The sequence below is a fragment of the Capsicum annuum genome, chromosome 8 (genome assembly GCF_002878395.1).
Source record: "Capsicum annuum cultivar UCD-10X-F1 chromosome 8, UCD10Xv1.1, whole genome shotgun sequence".
In the NCBI taxonomy this organism is placed as follows: domain Eukaryota; kingdom Viridiplantae; phylum Streptophyta; class Magnoliopsida; order Solanales; family Solanaceae; genus Capsicum; species Capsicum annuum.
In genome coordinates, this window is record NC_061118.1 from 173,443,027 (window position 1) to 173,466,463 (window position 23,437).

The window sequence follows — 23,437 nt, forward strand, 5'->3', positions numbered from 1 at the left end:
TTTTTTTTGAAAAAAAAAAAAATGAGATAGCTTCTACTTACACCTAAGATATCTAGGTGATATGAGGTAAATATTGCAACCCCCGTCTTAGCATGACTTGCAAACACAATTTTGGAACTATCAAAGAAGAAAAGAAGATATTTAAAAAGGAACTCTGGTGACCATGTTCATCTCTTATTTTCTATTGTCTTGTGCATTAGCCCTGGGATGAATCACCTCACTCATCCAGGTCACCTCCAAGTAGAGCCTCTGAGCCCCTACCGCCACAGACATTATGTATAGCCCACTTCTAAGGTACCTTTTACCCGATCATTAGATTGCAATACAAAACCTACCAACTGACGAATGGAGGATTCGTTTCCTCATTCCAACCACCTTTCTTTCGAGTATATTTTACAAGCTCCCTTCCAACAATCAAGAGTTTTGCAGCGAAAGAAAGATAGCTCTTTAGTTGTGGAAAGTTGTCGCTTTTACTTGAAAACAAAAGAATCTCCTATCAGCAGGCGACGTCCATTTTCATGTATGAGTGCAATTGTTGAATGGTGAACTGCAATTCATCAGACAAAGAATGGTGTTTATCTCCTGCAAGAAACTTGCAGGCCTTACCATTGGCATACACTAAGCTATAGCCAGCTATCACCTTGACACTTCCCTCCTTAGCCAGCATTCTCATTTTAGTGGCATCAACCCATGAATGACCTGATGCATACATGTTTGATGCAAGCAGATATCCAGCCGAGCCTGATGGCTCGAGTTCAAGTACTTGAGGGAGGGCACTGGCACCAAACTCATAGTTTTCATAGTTCCTACAAGCACTCAAGAGCGCCCCCCATGCACTTGCACCAGGCTTTAGTCCATCATGTAGCTTTCTTATCAAATTCATTGCACTATCAACCTTTCCAGCCCGAGCTAACAGATCTATAAGGCAAGAATAATGTTCTAAGCAGGGTTCAACTTCATGATCCCAAATCAACTCCTCAAAAAGAGAAATCCCTTCTTCAACCAGTCCCCCATGACTACAAGCGGATAAAAGAGACAGTGCAGTAACTTGATTTGGCCTTAGGCCACACGCTTTCATCTCAGCAAGTAGAGCTAGAGCTTCATTTGGGAAGCCATTCATACCATATGCTGCGATAATGGCACTCCAGGTCACGACATTCTTGTGTGGAATCAGGTCAAACACTTTTCTCGAAGATCCAATAGAACCACATTTTGAGTACATATCTAAGATCGCAGTTCCCACTACCACATCAGACGCCAATCCTCTTCGAATAGCAATTCCATGAGCGCACCTTGACCTTTTCATATCTGCAGAAAGAGAACAAGCTTCGAGAAGATTTAACATGGTAACGGCATTGGGCGGTTCAGTGGTGTGGCTCATCTCTCGGAAAACAGCAATTGCTTCGTCAGGCATGCCACAGTGGGTGAAGCCGGCAATCATGGTGCTCCAAGTTACTGCATCTCGTGTTTTCAAATTACTAAATTGATTCCATGCATGAGTTATGAGATTGCAACTTGCATATGCATCGATCAAAGAGTTTGTAACCAACTGATTCAACTCAAAACCTCGTCGGAGTATTCTGGAATGTATCAACTTGGACTGGTCAGGGTCAAGGAAGGACTTACATAACTGCAGCAGATTGACCAGAGTGACCTCATCAGATTCAACTCCGGCCTTCCGCATCGAATCAAATAAAGTAAGGGCCTCGGAATGCATCTCATTCTGCACAAGTCCTGACAAGAAAGTGTTCCAGGACACAACATTCTTCTCAGGAATTTCGCGGAAAACTCTCAATGAAGAATCCATGTGGTTGCATTTAGAATACAAGTCGATCAGAGAATTGGGTACGAACACATCATAACCCAGAGCTCTAGAGATGACAAATCCGTGAATTGACTCTCCCATTCTAACGGCCTTCGATTTGCTGCAGGCTTTGAGTACACTTACCACTGATTGTCCGTCTGATTTTATCCCAGAATCAACCATCCGTCGGAACAACTCGAGAGCAACCAGAGTTTCCTCGTGAGTTTGGGCATAGGCAGCAACCATGACAGTCCAAGAGATAACGTCTCTGTCAGTCATTTCATCGAAGAGGTTATGTGCAAGCTGCATTTGGAATTCAGCATAGAAACGGAGGAGCGAGTTTTGGAGGGAAGTAACAGTTGAACACCCAGCACGAATGGTAGAAGCATGGACCGTCCGCCCAGCCTCAAAAGCTCTAAGATAGCGATAAGTTTGAATGACAAGCACTAAAGTGGAGATATTGGGTTGAAAACCTGAAGCAGCCCAAGCCTGAGTGAAGAAGCATAATCCTCGGGGAGAAGCAACAGAACGGTGTAAGTGGGCATGAATGATTACATTCCAGGAAACTGAATCTTTGTTGGGGATGCAGTAGTTAAAAACAAGGAGGGCAGAACCCAAATCTCCAGATTTAGCATAGAAGTCCATCATAGAATTAGCGACGGAAGTGAAAGCGAGGAATCCCTGCTTAACCACAGAGGCATGGATAGACTCGCCGTTTCTAGTGGAGGAGGAGAGGTTTAAACATGCTCTGAGAAGTCGAACAACATCTTGGGATTCTCTCAACCTCCTCCCTATACTACCACTCCACTTGACACGCATTTGGCAATTTAGTTCGATAGATAAAGAGGAAAGAAGGGTTACGGCCTTCCAACTCCAACTCCAACTCCAAATCCAAAAGCTAGCTGTCTGCCTTCTTCCCTTGCTATCTCTCTCTTGTTTTAATGAATGCTGTTATTAGAATGAATGGTTTATATCTTATGTTTAATCCAAACTTTCAACGGTCTATTTAGCTCCCATACAGGAATGTCATCTACAAGTTACTTTTGATGGTAACAGCAAAAAAACAGTCTAAAATAGACAAACTACAGCCATTAATCTGTCGGTTGTGGAAAACAAATATGCCCATCTGCAGCTGTACTGTTAGGGTACTCAGTTGCTCTCCCAAAATTTCTTGATGCGTTACTGACAATAGTAAGACCTTTTTCCCCTTTTCCTAGTGCGCAAGGAGTACGAGAAATTGATTACAAGTAAAACTACCTCGCAAAAACCTAAATCTACTACTCACTGATGTTACAAAGTTGAAGGTACGTATTATTGAACATTACATATCTAGACCAATAAGATTTGTACTTGGCAATTGCAAGATCCAACCATGGTTTGTAATTTCCATTGTAGTGAACAACAGCCCCCTTTTGTATTTCTGTTTTGTTCAGGGCAGGATCATAACCAAGACCCAACACATGCCAGCTCCGATCCAAAGGATAAGTCAAGTTATAGAAAGTTATCAGCCCCGGAGGTAAAGTGCCAAGTTTCCAAAGTGTTCTGTCGTCATTCTGCAATGGAAATAATAGTCAGCTACAAAAACACATAAGGATGAAGAATTTCAGAAAAGGAAATGACTTTTTCCCGAATATCAAATGCATTACTACTCTTTGCAAGAGCAAAGCTTGCTATGGAAGACTGACTTTTTAAGGCTTGCCCTTTCCATGACCAGAAGCAATTTTTGGAAGAAAATAAACTAAATTTCCTCACTTCTCAAATCAAGAGGTCAAGGGAATAGATGCAATCTAGACATGGTAGATTCTAGAGCAGGGTCTATAGACATGGTAGATCGTAAAAAGATTTGCAGAAAGCCTTCTAAGTAGGCAACAATTCAATTTTCTAGAAGATAGCAATAAAGCTCAATGGAAAATGATCAATCATGCATACGGTATGCTTCTTTGCCTTTTATGGAGTGAGGAGGCACTGGGAATAACAAGGGCTGCAACCTAATAAAACCATATACAAAGTTTTCCCAAAACTAGAAATAGAGGTCACGAAAGTTACATGGTCTGGGTGACAAATTGGTTTAGCTCTTATCCTTATTGTACTATTTCATCAGCTCCACTCAAAACCTAAACAAGTCATTGTACTGTCCAGAAGACATCATTGATGTACAGCCTTCTTGTCTTCCATTCTATATTACTATCCACCTTCTAATTTCCCATTATTCTATTATCTGGGACCCACCATCATTCTGAAGACTAAACAATAACCCCAAGTTGAAAAAAAGTCAAATTCTATCTCCACTTCTGAACCCATTTTCTCAAATGTAGTTAAACTTCAACTAGCACCTTAATAATCATGCTTGAGACAACAATACCGAGAGGTGGGAGGTATATCTCCTGGCAAATTTTGGCACTTTACTTTGAACCCATAACATCTATCTACCCTCAAGCAAACGATGGTACTTACAGCAATAACTCAAGGTTTCAGTCCCATCAGTCTTCTAAATATACTTGCACTAAATTCTTTGTTTTTCCATAATCAGTAAGTACATTGATTTTCAATAGTAGTTCCATAGTTCAGATCGTTTTATCCGCAGCACTTTCACTTCATTTGACCATCCAAAGCAGCAGCAGGAGCATCCTTATTTATATAATCCTAGTTTATGCATTACTGTCTTAATTTTCAAGTAAACTCATATAAGCTTGATTAATTAAAACTAAAATAGAGATCAATGTGAAGACTTTCTATGCCTTACAGCCACCCCCTCTAGCAGGAGCTCTTGAACTCATGAAAACGTACATGAAATTGACGGAGATAGGTTTGATGGCCCATTGCAAATGTTCTTTTAGCTATATGGCCCTTTTATAACACAAGACATCGGTAAGTAAACACAAGCATATTTGTAGGGTCATGTTCTTCTATTCAAATTGTAAGGGGTCATAGAAGATCATTTCCTCATTAATTGTGCTAACTTCATTGACATGGAAAACAAATGAACAAAAAATTGTAGAACATTCGTGATGATAATATAAAAGAACTCAACTCAGCAAATTGCGACTAGAAGCACCAGCTAAAGAATATGTAATATAAACTTACCATTTCTTGCCAATGATGATATATTCCTGTAATGTTGCGCCTCCTCCACTCCTTCAAATCAAAGACATTCATGCCAAAAGCCCATCCACAGGCATGTGGATCAAAATTTTCAGATATCTTCGGGTTAGAGAAATTAAGATATTTATCAAATCTATGGAAGCTTTCTTTGCATGTCTCCACAGCACCATTGACCATCCCTTGTAGGTTGACAGACCAAAGAGATGTCAGATCCTTTTGAACTACAATATCATCATCCAGAAATAAGATTTTCTCCAGCTTTGGATATACTTCAGGAAGGTAAAACCTAAGATGATTCAGCATTGACAAATACTTTGGGTTCCTATACTTAAGATTGTCGGTGTGCGACGTAAGGGAATGTGCCTTGAAATAATACTCTATCATTCTAGCAGATTCAAGCTGACGTAGTACAGGGCAGTACGAAGAATTAAGCCATGTAAAGTCATCAACATTCTCAACGTGAATTGTTGCAGAAGCAGGAGGATTGGAAAGGAACCACATTTTCATAGCTGGGAAGTTCAATTTATCTGTCACTATATGGAAAACGTGCTTCTCAGGCTCCTTTGCATGCAGTATAGTAGAGTATACAACAACAGATGTGGCAAGTACATTATCAGAAAATATTGCATAATGGAACAGAGAAGGATCTTCAAGTTTTTCCTTGTTTGGAAATTCTCTCTCTTCATATCGTTGGAGAAAAAAGTCCGTCGTGAGAAGCAAAGGAAGACAATGCAAAGGCCTGGGAACTGTTTTAGCAGCCAGCTGTATCAGGAATGCACTCCTTTTCTTCAGCATGTTTAGACCAGATTCGGCCGACTGAAGCATGGCTCTTAGCTTCCTTGCTAATGTCATGCAATCGTATAGTTGATCCTTTGCAGCAGCAAGAACATGGCCCATATTCTTTGCTTGATCAAGGGCACTGTAGATAATCCCAATATTAGATACAACCCAACATCTAAACTTCAATAACGAAAACTTAAAAGCACCAACCTTGGTTGAAGTTCAGCATCAGAAGTGGCTTCTCCAATTGCAAGCTGGTTTTCTCTAGAATGATTTATCAAAGAATCATATAGAGAATCTTCATTCTTAGCTTTTGCAATGGTAGCATAAGCTCTTGCCATAATGATTTGGTCACGCATAAGTTTAAGTGCAGAGTCAGAATTAGGATTTTCATATTCTTTCCTCCATATATTCTTTTTACCCATCCTAGTTGTGTCAAGCTTTTTAGCTCGCTCAAGAGCAGCGTCTTGAATTTGGTTTTCAATTTCCTTATCTTGTTGGATCAGCTCTGCAGTCCGTCGTTCCCTTCTTTCGTTTCTTAGCCTCTGAAGCACCAGGAAGCATCTATGAATCCAAATGACTGAAAAAGAACATGCATGACAAATGTAGAGATATAAAATGTGCCACCTGGCGCTTGAGTTTGATTGGATGCAGCTCAGATCCTGATTTATGCTCCACGACAACTCCATACTGAATTTCGTTCCCATTGGAGTGCTCAATAGAGCCCTCAAACTTATCCGGTTTCTGAGAAGCAAGCAGGAAACAAAGATTCAGTCTATGTCGACAAATTCAAAACCACTATATCCTCATCACTCCCAAGTATTGTGTCCATTTAATATCAGCATGTAGAGGAATCGTGGAAGCCTGAGAACTCTTGGGTAAGCACACACCTTGGAACTCTTTTTGTGATCACCGTCCTCATCACTAGGATACCTCCACACCCATGAAGTTGACAAGTCCTTGGAGTTTATGCTCCTAGTTCTAACAGCACCATTAGCATCAGTATACGTTACAAGGATGTCAATATTCTGCATTAAGAGCAGAGGATCATCAGGATATTGTATATAAAGATTAAAAGTAAATAAATCCAAAGGAGAGAAGAATTTTCTAGTCATTATTATACTGTTTTCCTAAATCAAAAACCAGTAGATTACTTTCTCATCAGGACGAGCGGCACTACTACGACCGTGTTCCTGCAAAGAGATTTCAGAGTTAATGCCATGTAAAGGCAAATGGAAAGCAAAAAGCAGAAGAGAGTTTTTCATAGAGACAAAACTCTTAAAAGACATATATAATGGCTTTCAAATCAACTAAATAAACTATCATTATTCAACATTCAAGTAATCTTGTTGAGAGCCAAGTGCGCAATTTTCTAGTCCCTTTTCCTGGCATTATATCAACATTTCTACAAATACAATCTTGTGAAACTTAAGAGAAAGAAAAAGACAATTCCTATTTACAGCTACATTAAGAAAAAGAAAAAGCCTTGCCCAATTTGCAGTTAAGAAATAAAAGATGGTCCAAGTATATCATCAGAATAGTGAGAAGCAATGGAAGACAGACAATAGATAAGTCTAATTTTGGTAGGATAAGAGCATATGGAAATCGTGCAATTTTGTTGGGGGTATTTTTGATGGGTGAAGAAGGTGTAGGGATATTGAAATGGTAGAAGCATGAGAGGTAGATAGAAAGGAAGAGAACGGTATTACCAGCTTTCCATGAATGCATTGAAGACCATCATATGAGGGGAAAAGACCTTTCAGCTCTCCCTGACTGCAAGCAAAATAGGAGGAGTTGGGAGCAGGAGCAAAATTTAGCAAGTATAGTGAAGGAGTGATCTTTCTTACAGTGATGATGATACATTTGACAATTCAGCTGTGTAAGGTGTAACCTGAAAAAAAATAGGCTAACAAGATGAGCTAAATCTCATTGAATTATGGTGATATATAACTCCACAGAGTTAATATTGAATCACAACACAAACAACAACCATAATATATATATATATATATAAACATGTTGAGATTTATTCGCAAAAGGGAACCAAACGATTAATGAACAGTGAAACATAAAGAGAAGAGGGATTCACCAATTTATTTATTTATTTATTTATTGTGTTTGGAGTCAGATGCACAGCGATAATAGTGTGTGTGAGAGAAAGATGTACAGTGTTTGTTTACCAGGAAGAAGAAGAAGAAGAAGAAGAAGATTAGGAAAGCAGGGGAGATGAAGGATGGAGCCTCCATGCCCGATCTGTCGATACTAGAAACAAGATGCCACATCAAACCAATTATTCCCTTATTATTAGAGTATTAGTATTTACTATTACCCCATTTTTTCTGCCTTGTAACCTCAACTCAGCTTGCCTGATCAACATATATATACACAAAAAGACAAACAAACATTTTTCTTAGGAGGGGAACATATTTCGTTATTTAGCATAACAAGGGAATCAATTTATACCTATTTACCATAAGAGGGCAACCAATTTCTACATTTTTTCATAAAATTCAATATTGGATTCTGGTCCCAAACGTTATTTCCTTTGTTAAAACTCTCTTCGATCTCAATTTATAAAAATACAAAAATATTTTTTTAAAAAAGCGGTTATCGAAATATAAAAGTGTTTTATATTTTTTAAAATAAAAAAGTAATTATGATATTATTTTTATTTTTCTTTCTAAAAAAATTGAATTTAAATTTGATAAGAAAATTACTGCAAAAATCTAACAAATAAATAATAGTAGCCCGTTCTTAAATACTGCTCGTCCGAGCGAAAATTGATATTCCATATATACTTATGAAGAGAGAGAGTAGTCATGACAATTCACAAGGAGAGTACAAATAAAAAAAGGTGACAAGCATTTAGTAATGACCTTTCAAAAACCCTATACGTCGTTTGATAGAGTGTGATAAAATAAATTAATACATACACTAACTTTATGCATTGCTAATATTTTGTTTGGTATATATTTTCAACCTATGTATAACTGATGCAGGTATTAGTTATAAACTCTATAATGTATTGTGCTCTGCATGACTAATACCATCATTTTTCTATATAGTACTAATACGAAGCCTTTTAATACATGTATTAACTAATTAAATGATTAATTTACCCCTCAATTTTTTTCCAAATTGCTCTTCCGTTCTTGTTCCAAAGCTCATATGGATCCAATAAGGAATTGGATTGTGCTGTATCTGGTTCTTCGCTAGCTTCTTTTGTCATAAATGACTTGTGAGAAGGCTACAACAACAAATAAAAATGCAACTAAATCAGCTTAATAATCATTAATGAGCTTATAATAAGTATTACTTTTGAATAATGTGAGCAGAAGAAATTCATCGATGAAGAAGAGTTTTCATTTTTGACACAAGATTGAAAAGAGAGTGAAGAAGGCTAAATAAAGGGTATTTTAGTAAATAAACATTATTTGATAAAAACTTTACTTTTTATTTTATTTTTGATATATCAAACACAATTATTTTTATGCACTCCACCAAACGTCGTCGCCGTATAAAGTGGGAGTAGTTAGTGCATTGAAGTGGAAGAGTATAAAAGAGATAAAAAAAAAAAGCTTTCCAATGCCTTTGTTTCTTCTTTACAAAGGCACGAGAATATGCAATCTAGGTTTGTTCTGCTATACCTAAGAGTAATTTTATTCCGTCAAACGTCAATCATAACTAATGTTTTCAGGTGTTCATATCAATCAAACATTTTTGACAAAAAATTATACGAAATGTCCTTTGAATTTATACATGAGATTTCTGGTTTCTCTTTCATATGTTTTCCCTTCTTTTTTTTATATATAAATAAAATAATAATATTACTTGTCTCAGTAGGAGAGTTCATGGGTTTGGTTAAAAATCAAACCGATTAAAAAAATCGACGTTTGGTTTGATTTGATTTAGTTAGGTTTGGTTTTAAATTTAAAAAAACCGATACTATTTGATTTGGTTATGATTTTACTTAAAAAACCGTGATAATAACCAAATTGAACCGATAAATTATATATATATATAATTTATAAATAAAATATAAAATTTTTATTAAATTTAATTTAAAACTAAATTTTAATCTATGTCTAGCCCAACCAATACTTTAATTCAATTGTCCAAACTCAAGCCCAACTCTACCTACTATTACTAATAAGTTACCTCACTTTCTAATTTATAAAGTAAACAGATAACTCAAATTTACCCAACACTGTCTCTTTTTGCAGTACACTGCAGCAAAATACAAAGTTCTATTTTACAATGTACATGTATGTGGTTGTAAGTTGTTGGATAATCTTAATGCTTACAATACAAAGCTAGTGTTTTTCATCTCAATGTTGATTTTGTTTAATGTGTTTGTTCTGATTTTTAAGAGTTTATAGTGTCATTTATCTATTAATGTACAAATATTTCATGAGAAATTGTTCAATGTGATACTCTTTTTTATGGGTTAAAAAAAGAAATTTATTCTAGAGATGGTTGAAGTACACTAGTCAATAACCGAAAAACCAAAGGTTATTTTCTTTTTGCGATTTGGTTTGGTTATGATTTATCAATCTCAGTTTAGGTGGCATGCTGAGCTAGCTGTTTCACAACTAGTAATTTATTTATTTATTTATTTAATTAATTTTAAAACATATTCACTTTTAGATAAAATAATATTGTGAAGGAATGTAGACATCCGGTGCATGTATCTACGTGTGTGTGTGTGTATGTCGAATCCAAGAAGCAGAGGTTAGATTAATCTTAGGAATAATAAATGCGTCTCCATACATCAACTCTATGGCACTCCAGGTGTTGATTTTCTGCTTCAAGTTTCTAACTTCTCAGCACCAGCACACTAAATCATATTCAACCATATCCATAACATTAAAGACTTGAAATCTTGAATCTTGAATCTTGAATCTCCTTCAATGTACAATATAATGAACTCTTTACATATCACTGAAACAAACACAACCTAATGCCATACAGAGCCTTAACACTTCACATCACAACCACAGACGTCAGGCAACAAAAAAAAATAAAAGCAGACAACATTTGTGTATTTGGACAACTAAGTAAACGTAGCTATATAAAAAAAAATAAAAAAAATAAAAAGTTCATTTTCATGATGCTCTTCTTGGGAGTGGATAGGCTCGATTTACATCGTTCCTTGGATGAAGTGGAGAACGATGGTGCAAAGGTTGCTGACGGTATCTATAAGCAGTCTGATGTCTGGATGTTACTCTAGGCTCCTTGGGTCTTTCATTGGCTGCCTCAATCTGTTCTAGTTTCTCAACTACTTCTTTCATTGACGGTCTGGTTTTAGGTTCAGGTCCAAGACATGACAGTGCCAGTTGTGCTATTTGAACTGCAGCTCTGGATGGATATCTTCCTTCCAGCCGCGAATCCATCTTGTCCTTCAACTTCCTTCTATCAGATAAATGCGGCTTAATCCACTCAACCAGATTATGCTGGTTGCTTGGGCGGTTTGTGTCTAGCGCCCATAGACCTGTGAGCATTTCCACTAACACCACACCAAAACCATAGACATCGCTTTTCACGTACAAGTGTCCTGTCAAAAGATGATAGTACAAGTATGAACATGCATTTATTCAGATGATTATGACTTTAAATATGCTTGAACCTGTAAGCACATGTGATTCCAGAGAAGTAGAATTGCAGAGTATAGAAACCAAACAGACTCCAAATTTACCTGTTTGAACATACTCAGGAGCAGCATAACCATACGTTCCCATTACCCGTGTTGTTACATGTGATTGACTAGCCGAAGGACCGAGTTTAGCCAAGCCAAAATCCGATATCTTTGCATTGTAAGACTGAGACCGAAAGGAATTAAAGAATGTCATGAAACCTTTTTATCAGTAACAACCTTTTCCCTAGTGTTCTTACTGTGATAGGTCAGCTAGTAAGGTTTTGTCACTCTGAGATCAAGAGCTCCAAAACTTGAGGCAAAACATTAAGTCTACCAGAAAGGGTTTGAGGTGAACGAATAAATCAACAGGCATCAATTCGTGATCTCTATATTACTTGCAATAAAAACCTATATGACAATATCCAGGGGAAAAGAAAAGGAAACATACGCCATCCAGCAATATATTCGAGGCCTTGAAGTCTCTGTAAATGACTTGCTTCTCAGATGCATGCAGGAATGCCAAGCCTCGGGCTGCACCAATCAATATTTGAAGCCTTATATTCCACGGAAGTGGCTGAACAGCAGAGCCCCCTAAGCAAACCGAAGAGAACATATATGTTTAGGTGGAGAGTAAAATAGGCACATTCCTAACTTCACTATTCTAGAAAATCTTATACTCCCTCCCGTTCCAATTTATGTGGCGTCGCTAGATTTGGCACAAAACGTAAGAAACAAAGAAACTTTTGAAACCTGTAGCCTAAAACAAACCTTGAACATTTGTGTGACAACAAATCATTTCATTAAGGGGAAAAGAGGAACTTTAAAGATAAGTTACTTTTGATTATAAAAAAATGACATTCTTTTTGGAACAGGCTAAAAAAGAAAGGGTGCCACATAAATTGGGACATACTAGGAAGTATAATATAATTGGGAACATATAGCTCATCTCTTACTTCCAAAAAGATGGTTTTCCAAGCTGCCCTTTTGCATAAACTCATAGACAAGCAATAGTTCTTTATCTTCCCAGCAGTATCCCAAGAGTTTGACCAGGTTAGGATGTGAAAGCGATCCAAGAAAATTTACCTCACACTGCATAAACAAATGAAATGAAATCCAAGAGCCTTGGAAAAATTTAAGCAGATACCAGCAATAACAACTCACTTTCTCTGAACTATGAACTAATTTTAACTTCTAAATATTTACAAATAAAGCCCTATAATTTCTGGTCTAATCAATGAACGGTGAAAGTTGAGTGAAATTTAGTAGAAAGCAAAAGCCTGTTCCCAGATGTTCTGGGTAATAATGATAGCAATCAATCAAGTAAGTTAGCAGAAGACATAGGACCACGAGTTCCAATTAAAATGTAATATACGAACAACAAAAAAAGGGTGAGACAATGGGATAGGCAGTAGGGGGCTGCCTGCAGGCAAAAGTGATGATTCGATTCACTGAGCCTTCCGAATGAGAAAGTAGAACGGTGCTTTGGGATACACGTAACGCATCCTCTGCATAACAAAACGAAGAATGCGAGCAGAGATCCTAGAACATCCTCCCAACTCAACATTAGCATATTGGACTGTTCTATTTGTGGAGAACGACAATATATCAGCAGTGAGTTCAGGCATTGCTCTTCGAGGAACAGACATAATATCTCACCATCTTGATTCCCACATCCAACGAAAGCGGTTGGAGATGACTTGGTTGCAGTTGAAAAAGAGAGAATATTTGAAATTGAAAAAGGTATTTGGAAGTTGAAGAAATTGTAGTGAGGCATAAATTTCACACAAAGCAATTTGGAAATACGGATAGCCAAAATCCACACTTGAGCATTTGCAAGTGTAAGTGGGTGCAGAAATAGAAAAAACAAGTGAGGGAGAGCAATTATAGAGTAGAAGGTGGAAGTAGAAAAGATTACATATATACCTGCCACTCTTCAAGTCCTTGTAAGCTCTCAGAATTCAATTTCTTAACGGCAATAACAGTGCCACTACCACTCCTTGAGGAAGCCCTCTCATCAAGCCAACCCTTGTAAACTTTGCCAAAGCCGCCTTCTCCCAGGACCGTATCACTTCTAAAATTTCTGGTGGCGGTCTTGAGTTCCACAAAAGAAAATATCCTTAAACTAGGGTGGGGTAATATTTGTCCGTCATCAACTGATCCGCTGGCTGCTGAGAAATGGCTATTCCGGGAGACGTTGCTTGCAGTTGAAGAGGTGGTGTTGCTCGTCGTCTGTGATATGCCTGCGGAATATAAGGAATATTCAGAAATTAACAAAGTTTTTGGAAAATGAATACTAGTAAAGGTAGCTTACCTGAGGTGAAATGGGCAGTGGTAGATGGGGTCTGATTAACAGAACTGAAACAAGCTCCCATATCTGTGTCTGTGTCTGTGTCTGTGTCTGTGTGTGGCTCCAAAATTCCTCAGGGATAATCAATCCTGACAAAGCAGAGAAGGGTGCATAGCATAATATGCAAGGACGACGGATGAGATCTGCTTCCAACTTTTTAAGTTTTTTTTTTTTTTTTTTTCTTCTTCCTTGTTTTGGAAAGTTTGTTTGAGTTGACCCAAAAATAATACTACCTTCTTCCCATTTGTTTCTTCGTTTTCTACTTTAAAATTCAACAGCACAATTCTCTGACTTGGTCTTCTTCCTTATTCCAGCACAATTTTCTTAACCTTCTTTTTTCCATGCCTCTTTTCCTACTATTCAATTAAATCCCACCCAATTCATCCAATCTCTTTACACATCCCACCTTCCTATATATATTCATAACTCTGCCGTTAATTAGAAAACAAGTATCATAATTTATTATTCAAATATATAATTATATTCCAAAAATTTAATTTATAATCAAAATTAAACTCTAAAAATATATAAATTAATAAAGAGTATGAAAAATAAAATTTGATAGGTCTATATTACTGTTTTTTAGATAACACGTACTCAGTATATTGTAATTTATAATACTTTTTTTGTAATTTTTACATAATATATGTCACTTTCCCTGTTCAAAATTTTATCAATTACATTTTTTAAATAATCTAAGCTTTTAACTATTATGATTTATAAAACTTTTCATTATATGCCAATTTAAGTGACATAATGCTTAGACCATAATAATTAATTAGAGGTGATAGAGTAAAATCACGATTGAAGCAGCAAATCAAATATGTCTTAAATGACTCACAATAACTAATTAGAAGTGCTATAACAAAATTACTATTAAAAATACTTGTGAAAAAATTAAGGGAACCTCATATAAGACATGAAATTAATTTAAAACATCAAGAGTTAATTTATTATTTTATATCTATTTTACCTTTTTTTATCCTTTTATTCTAATTAACATGACATCGATAACTATTGTAATCTATAATACTTTTTTGATGTTGTAATTTACTATTTTAAGCTATTTGTTATTGTAATTTATAATACTATTTTTGTTTAAACTTTCGTGGTATTAATAGTGAATTTAGACTTTCAAAGTAATTTAAGTTTTTAATTATTGTAATTTAAATTTATACGACTTTTAACGTAATTTTTAAGTAATATCCCTTTATCCTAATTAATATAACATCGCTAAATATTATAATCTATAGTACTTTTTCATCGTTATAATTTACTATTTTTAAATTGTTTGCTATTGCAATTTATAATATTTTTTTTGTTTAAACTTTTATGATATTGATGGTGAATTTAGACTTTTAAAGTAATTTAAGTTTTTAATTATTGTAATTTATAATATTTTTAACATTACAATTTAAACGACACTGATATAATTTCGAGAGTAAGCCAAATATCACGATTGAAATAGCGAAATCAGAATATCTTGAATCACTCATAATAACTAATTAAAAGTGATATAACAAAATTGTTGTAAAAAAATACTTGTGAAAAAAAATTTAAGTAGCCTCACATAAAATGTGAAATTAATTTAAAATATCAAGAATTAATTTATCATTTCATGTTTATTTCACCTTTTATAAAATAAATACTATCATTTTTTAAATACTTAGGTGACTCATATTAGTTAATTATAGGTGATACAGTAAAATTACAATTGAAACAGCTGAAATAACCATATCATAAATGTCTATTTTACTTTATAAATATCTATTTTTTTTATTAAATATTATTATTTTTTAATAAGTAAATATCATAAAATAATTAAGAACAATATAGTAAAATCATGGAGCAAGCAGGCATGTAGAACATCAGTTGTCTGCTTCCAGCTACCTGCCACTGGCGCTTATATATAGTAGTAATAATAAGAGAATAAGTTTTAAATTTTATGGACAAGAAATTAACTGAATGCAATTTTGTTTTGGTAATAAAAAGGAAAAGGGTCAAATTTATCCCTCTGTCTTGAAAATTTGATTAAATATATGTTTTTATCATATTTTAGAATGAAATTTATCCTTGTTGTTATCCTTTAAAATCAAAGTTATCCCTCTACACAAATAATTAATCAAATATATGAGTCATGCAATGATAAATATTCAGTGGCTTAATCTCGTTGGAAAAATTTGATCAACAACACTTGAGGGGATATATTTTTTTGTGGCTCAAGTTGGGTTGAGCGAGTTAGATTAGAAGGTATTTTATTTTTAAAAAATGAGATATTTAACGTTGATTTGAACTTTTCTATTAAAGAAGGGTACATATGAGAAGTTTCTCAACAACAACGTGAATTTAATCTCCAAATGTGACCTGGGGAGTAAAATTGGCTCTCCAAAGTGTGACGAAGAATATATATATATATATATATATATTTAACTTATTTTCAAAGTAGAAGAGTAAATTGAACTCGGAAGTATGATAATACAGACAAAAGATATATTCAATCAAAGAATAATTTGGTAACGTTTGGCGTAAGGAAGATAAACCAAAAATGGGTCCAATTTGGGACAAGTAAGTCAGTGTTATGTTGTGGTAGGAATATGAATATGGCACTCATTTTCATTTTCTCCATAAATAAATAAATAAATAAATACGAATGAGTCAGTCGTCTCCTCTTCGATCATCAATTAAATAACATTCATTCTCACACACACACATCAAATTTTCAGATTCGACTCCAATAAATTTCATATTTAATTGCACAACACAATTTTATATGACCAATTAATTTTCGGTTCACCTTTTTTACTTTTAAAATAATGCTACTACAAACCAAAACGCGGTTTTGGTCTCTTCATTATTTGATTTTGACTCCAAGTCTAACATACACCTTTAATATTGGACTAAATGAATTCCTTTATATCATACAAAATCTCATAAATCATATACAACTACTCCGTGCTCCAATGTCCACGTCATTTAATTAAATCTTTGGTTGATAAATTCTAAGTTACACATTATTATTATATTTAGATTGATGAAATTTGTATAATAATATTTAAAATTGTTCAAACTTTTGTGGCATTGATAATCAATTATATTTTAAAAATAATTAAAGGTTTTAATTATTATGATTTATAATATTTTTCCTTCTATTCTACCAATTAGAAGTGACGTAGTAAAATTATTATAACAAATACTTGTGATTTTTTTCTTAAGTGGCCTCATATAAGATGTCAGTTTAATTAAAAAATAATTTATCATTTTATGCCTATATTATATTTTTAATTAAATATTATTAATTTTTTAATACTTTAATAACTTATAAAAATATCAAAAAAAAATTATTATTTTATGTCTATTTTATTTTTTATTAAATATATTTTTTTAATCCTTAAATGACTTATAATAATTAATTATGAGTGATATAGTAAAATCACGGTTGAAACAACTGAAGCAGTAATGTCATAAATGTCTAATTTATTTTTTTTAATATATAAATGACTTATAAAAATTAATTTGCGGTAATATAGTAAAATCACGATTGAAGCAGCTGAAGCAGGCATGTCGACCATGAGCAGTCTGTTTCAGCTGCTTATTGTGACTTATAATTTAATATTTTTAATATGTTTGTTATGGTAATTTATAATATACTCTTCTTGTTCAAACTTTTGTGCTATTGATAGTCAATTCATATTTTAAAAGAAATTAAGTTTTAAATTATTGTGATTTATAAATTTTTTTCTATTTCAATTTAAGTGGCACTGATATAATTTCAAGAGTCAGGCGAATATCACAATTGAAATGGTGAAATCGGCACGTCTTGAATGACTCATAATAACTAATTAGAAGTGATATAGCAAAATTACTATAAAAAAAAAAATTTGAAATTTTTTTAAGTGAACCTCATATAAGATGTCAGATTAATTTAACACATCAAGAGCTAAATTTATCATTTTATATTTATTTTATTTTTTTATTAAATATTATTAACTTTTTAATACTTGGATGACTTATAATAATTATTTAGGGTGATATAGTAAAATTATGGTTGAAGCAATTGAAGTAAACATGTCATAAATTCTATTTTTTTAAAAATAAATAAATTTTTTTTTTACTAATTTTCTAATACGTAATGTCATATAATAATTAATTAGAGATGATATAGTAAAATCACAGAGAAAGCAGATAGCTGGAAGCAGACATGAAAACCGCCAACTACCTGCTTTCAACAGCTGCTACTCACACTTATATATGTAGTAATTATGAGTGTAAGAGCCCGCTTGGATGGGATTTAAAAAAAAAATTAGCCTAAGTGATTAAAAATTAAGCAGATAAGTGTTTGGATAGAAGTGCTGAAATAGAAAAAAATTTGTCGATGTATTTGGTAAATAAGTGATGTTAAACACTTTTTTGTTGTTAAAATGACTCAAATATCCTTAAAGTTGTTAACACCATAAATAAGGTGAATTATTTATAATTTTTAATTCTAAAATAAATTTTTTGAACTAACTCAATGATCGATTCGATGAAAATAAAGAAGAAATATGAAGAGAAAATTGGAGGAAAGAGATGAAGCGAAGCGGCAAAGAGAAAAAGAAAAAAATATATATTTAAGGGTTACAAGTTTAGGATATTGTTGGAATTTGAGGAAAATATAAGGGATAAAAAGGTAAAAAAACATTTTATCAAACCTAAAAAAATTTTGATCTGAAAATCAAAAAGCTGGGGAACCAACTTTTCACTTTTTGATTTTTTTTTTAATCAATTTATAACTCTTTTTAATTACTTTTTAATTTTATTAAATATCTTAAAAAGCTAAAAAAAATAAAAAAATTAATTTGACTAAGTTTTAATTCTATCTAAATGGGCTGTATTTTAGGAGTATAATTTGGCACCTCATAAAATTGTATTATTAACAAGCAAATGTAGTACGAAATCAAGTCAAAGGACGAGGGCGAGAGTCAAAAATCAAAATAAAGAAGCTAGATAACTTGTACAATAAAATTGTATGCAATGTCTTTTTCCATAACTTGTTTTCAAATTCAAAGGAATTTAGTCAAAGTCTACCAATGCCCTCCTCTCCGGTCTCCGGTCTCTTCCTTTAATATTATTTAATTTAACTACTATATAAATTAATTTTCTTTTTATTTTTTTGGGGGTTAACTTTACGTGCATATTTGCTTTTTCATAATAATATTATTGATGATTTGACTTGGGCCTGAGTTAGTTGTGCGCATTTACACAGTTAACAACTTAAAAGACGTTGAAACCAGAAGGGTAAGCAAGAGGTTGAGGGTTCGATTCCCACCTTTGATGAGAATGGAAAAAACTCTGTGGCCAATTTTCTACCGCTTAATAGACTGGCCATGGAATGAAGGATTAGTTTTCTACCGCTTAGTACGCTGATCATGGAACGAAAGATTAGTCTCACGACTGCTGGCTTAGTACGCTGATCATGGGACGAAAAATTAGTCCCAAAAAAAAAAAAATTTAGGACGTTGAAATGACAACGTTTCATTACTAACATTTCTGCTCATGTAGCCCTAACTTTTATCTCTTCCGTTGGTGCTTCCACCTGAACTTGTTGATGTTTCAATAAATTTACTTATTTTTATGTGATAGCATTTTAACTAAGCATAGAATTTAAGAGTGAGAAAATAAATTAAAAATTGTAATCCTAAACTTGTTATATTTGTATGGCTGAGTGGAGGTTAAAAATGAGAAATTTAAAGATATGTTATTTCTAAGAAATCAAAAAATACAGACTAAAAAGAAAGTATATCAAAGAAATTGTGACGAAAAAAATTACAATATCTGAAGTAAAAGCTTTTAAAAAAGATATTTAAAATTTAGAAAAAGATATGTATGGCCAATTGATGAAACGATGTTGAATTTTCTTTTAAGGGGCCGGGATTGAGTAAAGAGGATGATGTTTGTTTGGTGTGAACAATACAATAAGGAAAGCGGGTGCATGCTATCAATGTGAATATAATATTGAACGGGTAGACTAGCTAGGACTAACAAATTCTGGTTGGCTCCATTTAGATTGAACCCCCGGACTCCCCACCTATTTTGAGAGTTTTCAAGTCCAATTGGATTCACAGCTTACACTTTCTAGAATATTCAACAATCATCATAGCTTGCTTTATTTATTCAAATATCTACTTCTCTTTTGCCTGCATTTACTATCTGTTTACAGCTTAAATTACTTACTTTTACCTAATTTGTTTAATTCTATTCATGTTAGTTTTTCATATTATAGAGAGAGCAGATATTATGATAATGTTAAATTCTTTTTTTTTTTTATAAAGAGAGAGAGAGATCGAAAATTTAGTTAAACATACAAGATAGTGAATGTCAAACTTCACTACAAGGAACTTTTTTTGAAGATTTTTTTCTTTTCTTTTTTAAGGAAATTTTTGTGTTTTGCAGCTAGTTATGCTTTCTTCGAAGAAATGAATGGGAAAAGTGAAAAAGAAAGGGGAAAAATATTGTGAGGTGGAGAAGACACTAATACACATTTATCATTACTATTAATGTTATTATTACGAAATTAAGTACAACCAAGTTTTCACTTACATCTACGAAACTACCTTTGATATTACAACCAAGCTTTCATATAAGTGTAATAATAATATTTTAGAGGTACAAAGGATTTTCGCGTTCGCGTTTAGCTACTCTGTTGTTGCAACAATGAACAGTGCAATTGTATTACACATTGTCCCAAGTCCTAATTATAGTTATTCAGTTTAATTTGATCCCTAGTAAGTAGGAAAATATTATAATAATTGAAGTCGTTCCGTAACTTGTAAAGAGATAGGTGATTAGTTAATTAAGTGTATTGCCCAAACAAACTCGAACAGCAATGACAATAATGGAACTCGGGACTCTTAATTGTAATCTTTTGTTGGAAGTAAAATTAAAAGCACACTCAAAAATTTCAAAACTCAAGAAATATAAAAAGGTCACACATCCTAAATTAGGGTGATGGTTCAGAGTCTCACCTAAACAGGTTTCCAGATTAGTAGAGAATATCATGGGTTGTCACTTTTTAATTATGTGATATATTAATCTCATGTTAAAATAAATATTGTGTCTGCTTTTTCTATATAATTAAGACCTCGCACGTTCTCACTATTCAGGGGCATGATCATAATTCATAGATCAGGAATATATATAGAGAGAGTTATCGATTTGACTTGGCCAACTAACAGTCCGTCATCCTCTTGGTACTGCGCCAGTAAACAGGAAGGAGGCTTTACATTGATCATCTTTGAGCATATTATACTACATGTGAGAGAAGATTCCAGGGATCTTATAATTTTACCGATCAAAACGCTTATATATAGTTGCAACTTTAGCCATGAATATTAGTATTATATATAATGGCTTCCTTTCCCATATTGCCCGATTATATAATAATGCCAGCTCCACTGCCAATGCCTCGGTGTTGATTTATAAAACAGAGTACGTAACTGAGTGGGAAGGCAATATTTTATAAAATTACCTGTCATTTAATATGTGCCGACGGATATATAACACAAAACTTACATGGAAAAGGAAGGCATCACATGATCATGATCGATGATACATGGGGATCCAAAAAGAAGGTAAAAGTAAAATAAAGGACACTAGTGCATACATGTTTATTTACTGGCCTGCCTTACCAATGGATGACCTGCCTATACGTAGTACATAATGCATTATCAAGAACCTATATACGAGTCCTAATCAACAACAAAGATGAGAAGACGACTGGTGAGGAAGAAGAGAAGGGCAAACATATACCTAAAAGGTAAAATTAACTAAGCGGCACAGGTGGGACAGGTGCAGGTAGGACCGCACTTGCAGTTGGCCTTGCCAGTAGCGGCTGTGCTGCCTTCACTCTTTGGACATGTGCAGGGATTGCACCCACAGTGCTCTCCGCATGGGCACTTCTTGTGCTCCATGTTTGCATCTGATGCCGACGCGCACCTGCATATATAGTTGCCTATTAATAATTAACCTGGCTACTGCGAACCATCCATAAATTAACAAGACATCGAATATACGTGTATGAAATTGTATACCTGCAAGAAGTGCCACCGGGGCAGGGAGAAGGACAGCCACACCTTTCATTGCATGTTGCAGAACTTCCTCTTACATCAGCCATATTTATCAGCTTTGATCTCTCTCTTTCTAATTGTCTGTGTTGTACGGTATATACCTGCAGCAGGCACAAGCAAGAAGACGTAGTGCAACAAAGCTTGATGATATTATACTATACATGTAAATTAAAATGGGATGATGCTATACTACTTACCTATAGTTGACCGATTGATTGTTTGAGGGAATGCAAAACCGCAGATGTTGGCCTTTAAATGTGGGTAGTGGAGTGAGACACGTGGCAATGCATATGACACGTGGATAATACGTGTCAAGCCTCCACTGTCCCCCCGCCAACTCCACCTCTACACCTCCACTGTTACTATTTTCCAAATCCAACCATATCTATTACTTTACTAGCGTGAAGGGAAGTAGGAGCCGGTTGTCATTTTATCATATCACTTTTAATTAATTATTATTTATTATTTATATATTTAAAAAAATAAAATATTTAATAAAAATATAAAATAGATATTTATAATATGTCTGTTTTAACTATTTCAATCCTAATTTTACTATTTTATTCTTAATTAATTACTACAGGTCATTAAGTATTAATTCGAGATTTTAATATATCATCTTTAATTAATTATTATGAGTCATCTAAATATTAAAAAAAAATATTTAATAAAAAATAAATTAACAATTGATATTTTAAATTAACTTGACATCTTATATGAGGCTGCTTAAATTTTTTCCACAACTAATTTTTATAGTTATTTTATTGTATTACTTCTAATAAGTTATTATGAGTCTCATTTAAAACATGTTTACTTCGCGACTTCAATCGTGATATTTGATTGACTCTTGAAAAGTGACTTGAGGTTTTTATCTTCATTAAAAGACTCTTTAGACAAAATTACCTTTTCGCTATTTTATTCAATTTATTATTTAATTATTTTTTATTATGCTAAACTCCTAAAATATATGAGACGCTAAAATATATGGAAGGAGAATCAATTAATATTTTACTTTGTAATGATCAAAAAATACTCCTAAAATAAAACTCTATTAAGAAAATACTTTTATGTAAAAAATGATTATTTATAGTAATTTATGCTCATAATATGCTTAGGTCTTTCAATGATATATACGTGCCTTTGTCTCTTTCTTCTCTCTTCTTCTTCCTTTGTCTTTTAGGTTAGCTATAGATTCACATGTATTTCTTAGATGTTCGGTAGTTATTTTTTTTATTTTGTCAAGTATTACTTTTTCAGTTTTTTAGATCAGTGTATGAATAAATATATATAAGTCATCAGACTTTGCATAATAAATAATTCAATAAATGTTCTTATTATTTCATCCATCTCAAATTATATATTATCATTTAATCGGATGCAATATTTAAGAAATAAATATTGATTTTATTAAAGTTACAAAATTATCCTTCTTAAAGAAAGGAGTAATAGTATTTAAAATCAAGTGAGATCATTTTCAATTGAAAAAACAAATAAAAAACGAGTAATGGTATTTAAAATCAAGTGAGATCATTAAGGATAAAATTGTAATTGTATCTTTAAAAACTTACTAAATAAAGAAAGACGACATTCTTTTTGAACGAACCAAAAAAAAATGGCGACACATAATTTGGGACAGAGGGAGTATTAATTTGTATAATAATTGTATT

At 33.5% G+C, this 23,437-nt stretch overlaps 4 protein-coding genes across 4 annotated transcripts; all 4 read right to left on the reverse strand.

The window, feature by feature from the left end:
• Nucleotides 1–125: 125 nt before the first annotated feature.
• On the reverse strand, nt 126–2,623 carry LOC107879578 (pentatricopeptide repeat-containing protein At2g17210). Its single transcript, XM_016726598.2, has one exon. It carries the CDS (start codon nt 2,621–2,623, stop codon nt 497–499), a length of 2,127 nt encoding a protein of 708 aa, XP_016582084.2. The 3' UTR covers nt 126–496.
• Nucleotides 2,624–2,878: 255 nt separating this feature from the next.
• LOC107840646 (probable galacturonosyltransferase 3) lies at nt 2,879–8,111 on the reverse strand. The gene is made up of 9 exons (XM_016684570.2): nt 7,867–8,111; nt 7,534–7,577; nt 7,396–7,459; nt 6,841–6,879; nt 6,577–6,714; nt 6,314–6,430; nt 5,897–6,231; nt 4,889–5,825; nt 2,879–3,357 (listed from the first exon to the last, which is right to left on the reverse strand). Exons 1-9 carry the CDS (start codon nt 7,966–7,968, stop codon nt 3,082–3,084), a joined length of 2,052 nt encoding a protein of 683 aa, XP_016540056.2. The 5' UTR covers nt 7,969–8,111; the 3' UTR covers nt 2,879–3,081.
• Nucleotides 8,112–10,531: 2,420 nt separating this feature from the next.
• On the reverse strand, nt 10,532–14,140 carry LOC107840648 (probable serine/threonine-protein kinase PIX13). The gene is made up of 6 exons (XM_047395286.1): nt 13,633–14,140; nt 13,245–13,561; nt 12,275–12,410; nt 11,770–11,912; nt 11,382–11,505; nt 10,532–11,240 (listed from the first exon to the last, which is right to left on the reverse strand). The coding sequence occupies exons 1-6, from the start codon at nt 13,691–13,693 to the stop codon at nt 10,792–10,794; spliced, it is 1,230 nt and encodes a 409-aa protein (XP_047251242.1). The 5' UTR covers nt 13,694–14,140; the 3' UTR covers nt 10,532–10,791.
• Nucleotides 14,141–21,141: 7,001 nt separating this feature from the next.
• LOC107840649 (metallothionein-like protein 4B) lies at nt 21,142–22,120 on the reverse strand. Its single transcript, XM_016684572.2, has 3 exons — nt 21,968–22,120; nt 21,735–21,871; nt 21,142–21,639 (listed from the first exon to the last, which is right to left on the reverse strand). The coding sequence occupies exons 2-3, from the start codon at nt 21,815–21,817 to the stop codon at nt 21,471–21,473; spliced, it is 252 nt and encodes an 83-aa protein (XP_016540058.1). The 5' UTR covers nt 21,818–21,871; nt 21,968–22,120; the 3' UTR covers nt 21,142–21,470.
• Between the last annotated feature and the right edge of the window lie 1,317 nt (nt 22,121–23,437).

Excerpts from the sequence above, each read along its gene's own strand:
- LOC107840648 (XM_047395286.1), bottom strand. The coding sequence starts at position 13,693 with ATGGGAGCTTGTTTCAGTTCTGTTAATCAGACCCCATCTACCACTGCC. Across the intron at positions 11,506-11,769 it reads CGAATATATTGCTGGATGGC|TCTTACAATGCAAAGATATC; the intron begins GTATGTTTCCTT and ends TTTCGGTCTCAG. Across the intron at positions 11,241-11,381 it reads TCCTGAGTATGTTCAAACAG|GACACTTGTACGTGAAAAGC; the intron begins GTAAATTTGGAG and ends ATCTTTTGACAG.
- LOC107840649 (XM_016684572.2), bottom strand. The coding sequence starts at position 21,817 with ATGGCTGATGTAAGAGGAAGTTCTGCAACATGCAATGAAAGGTGTGGC. Across the intron at positions 21,640-21,734 it reads CCCGGTGGCACTTCTTGCAG|GTGCGCGTCGGCATCAGATG; the intron begins GTATACAATTTC and ends CTATATATGCAG.
- LOC107840646 (XM_016684570.2), bottom strand. The coding sequence starts at position 7,968 with ATGTGGCATCTTGTTTCTAGTATCGACAGATCGGGCATGGAGGCTCCA. Across the intron at positions 7,460-7,533 it reads TCAAATGTATCATCATCACT|TCAGGGAGAGCTGAAAGGTC; the intron begins GTAAGAAAGATC and ends TTTTGCTTGCAG. Across the intron at positions 6,431-6,576 it reads ATCACAAAAAGAGTTCCAAG|AAACCGGATAAGTTTGAGGG; the intron begins GTGTGTGCTTAC and ends CTTGCTTCTCAG.
- LOC107879578 (XM_016726598.2), bottom strand. The coding sequence starts at position 2,623 with ATGCGTGTCAAGTGGAGTGGTAGTATAGGGAGGAGGTTGAGAGAATCC.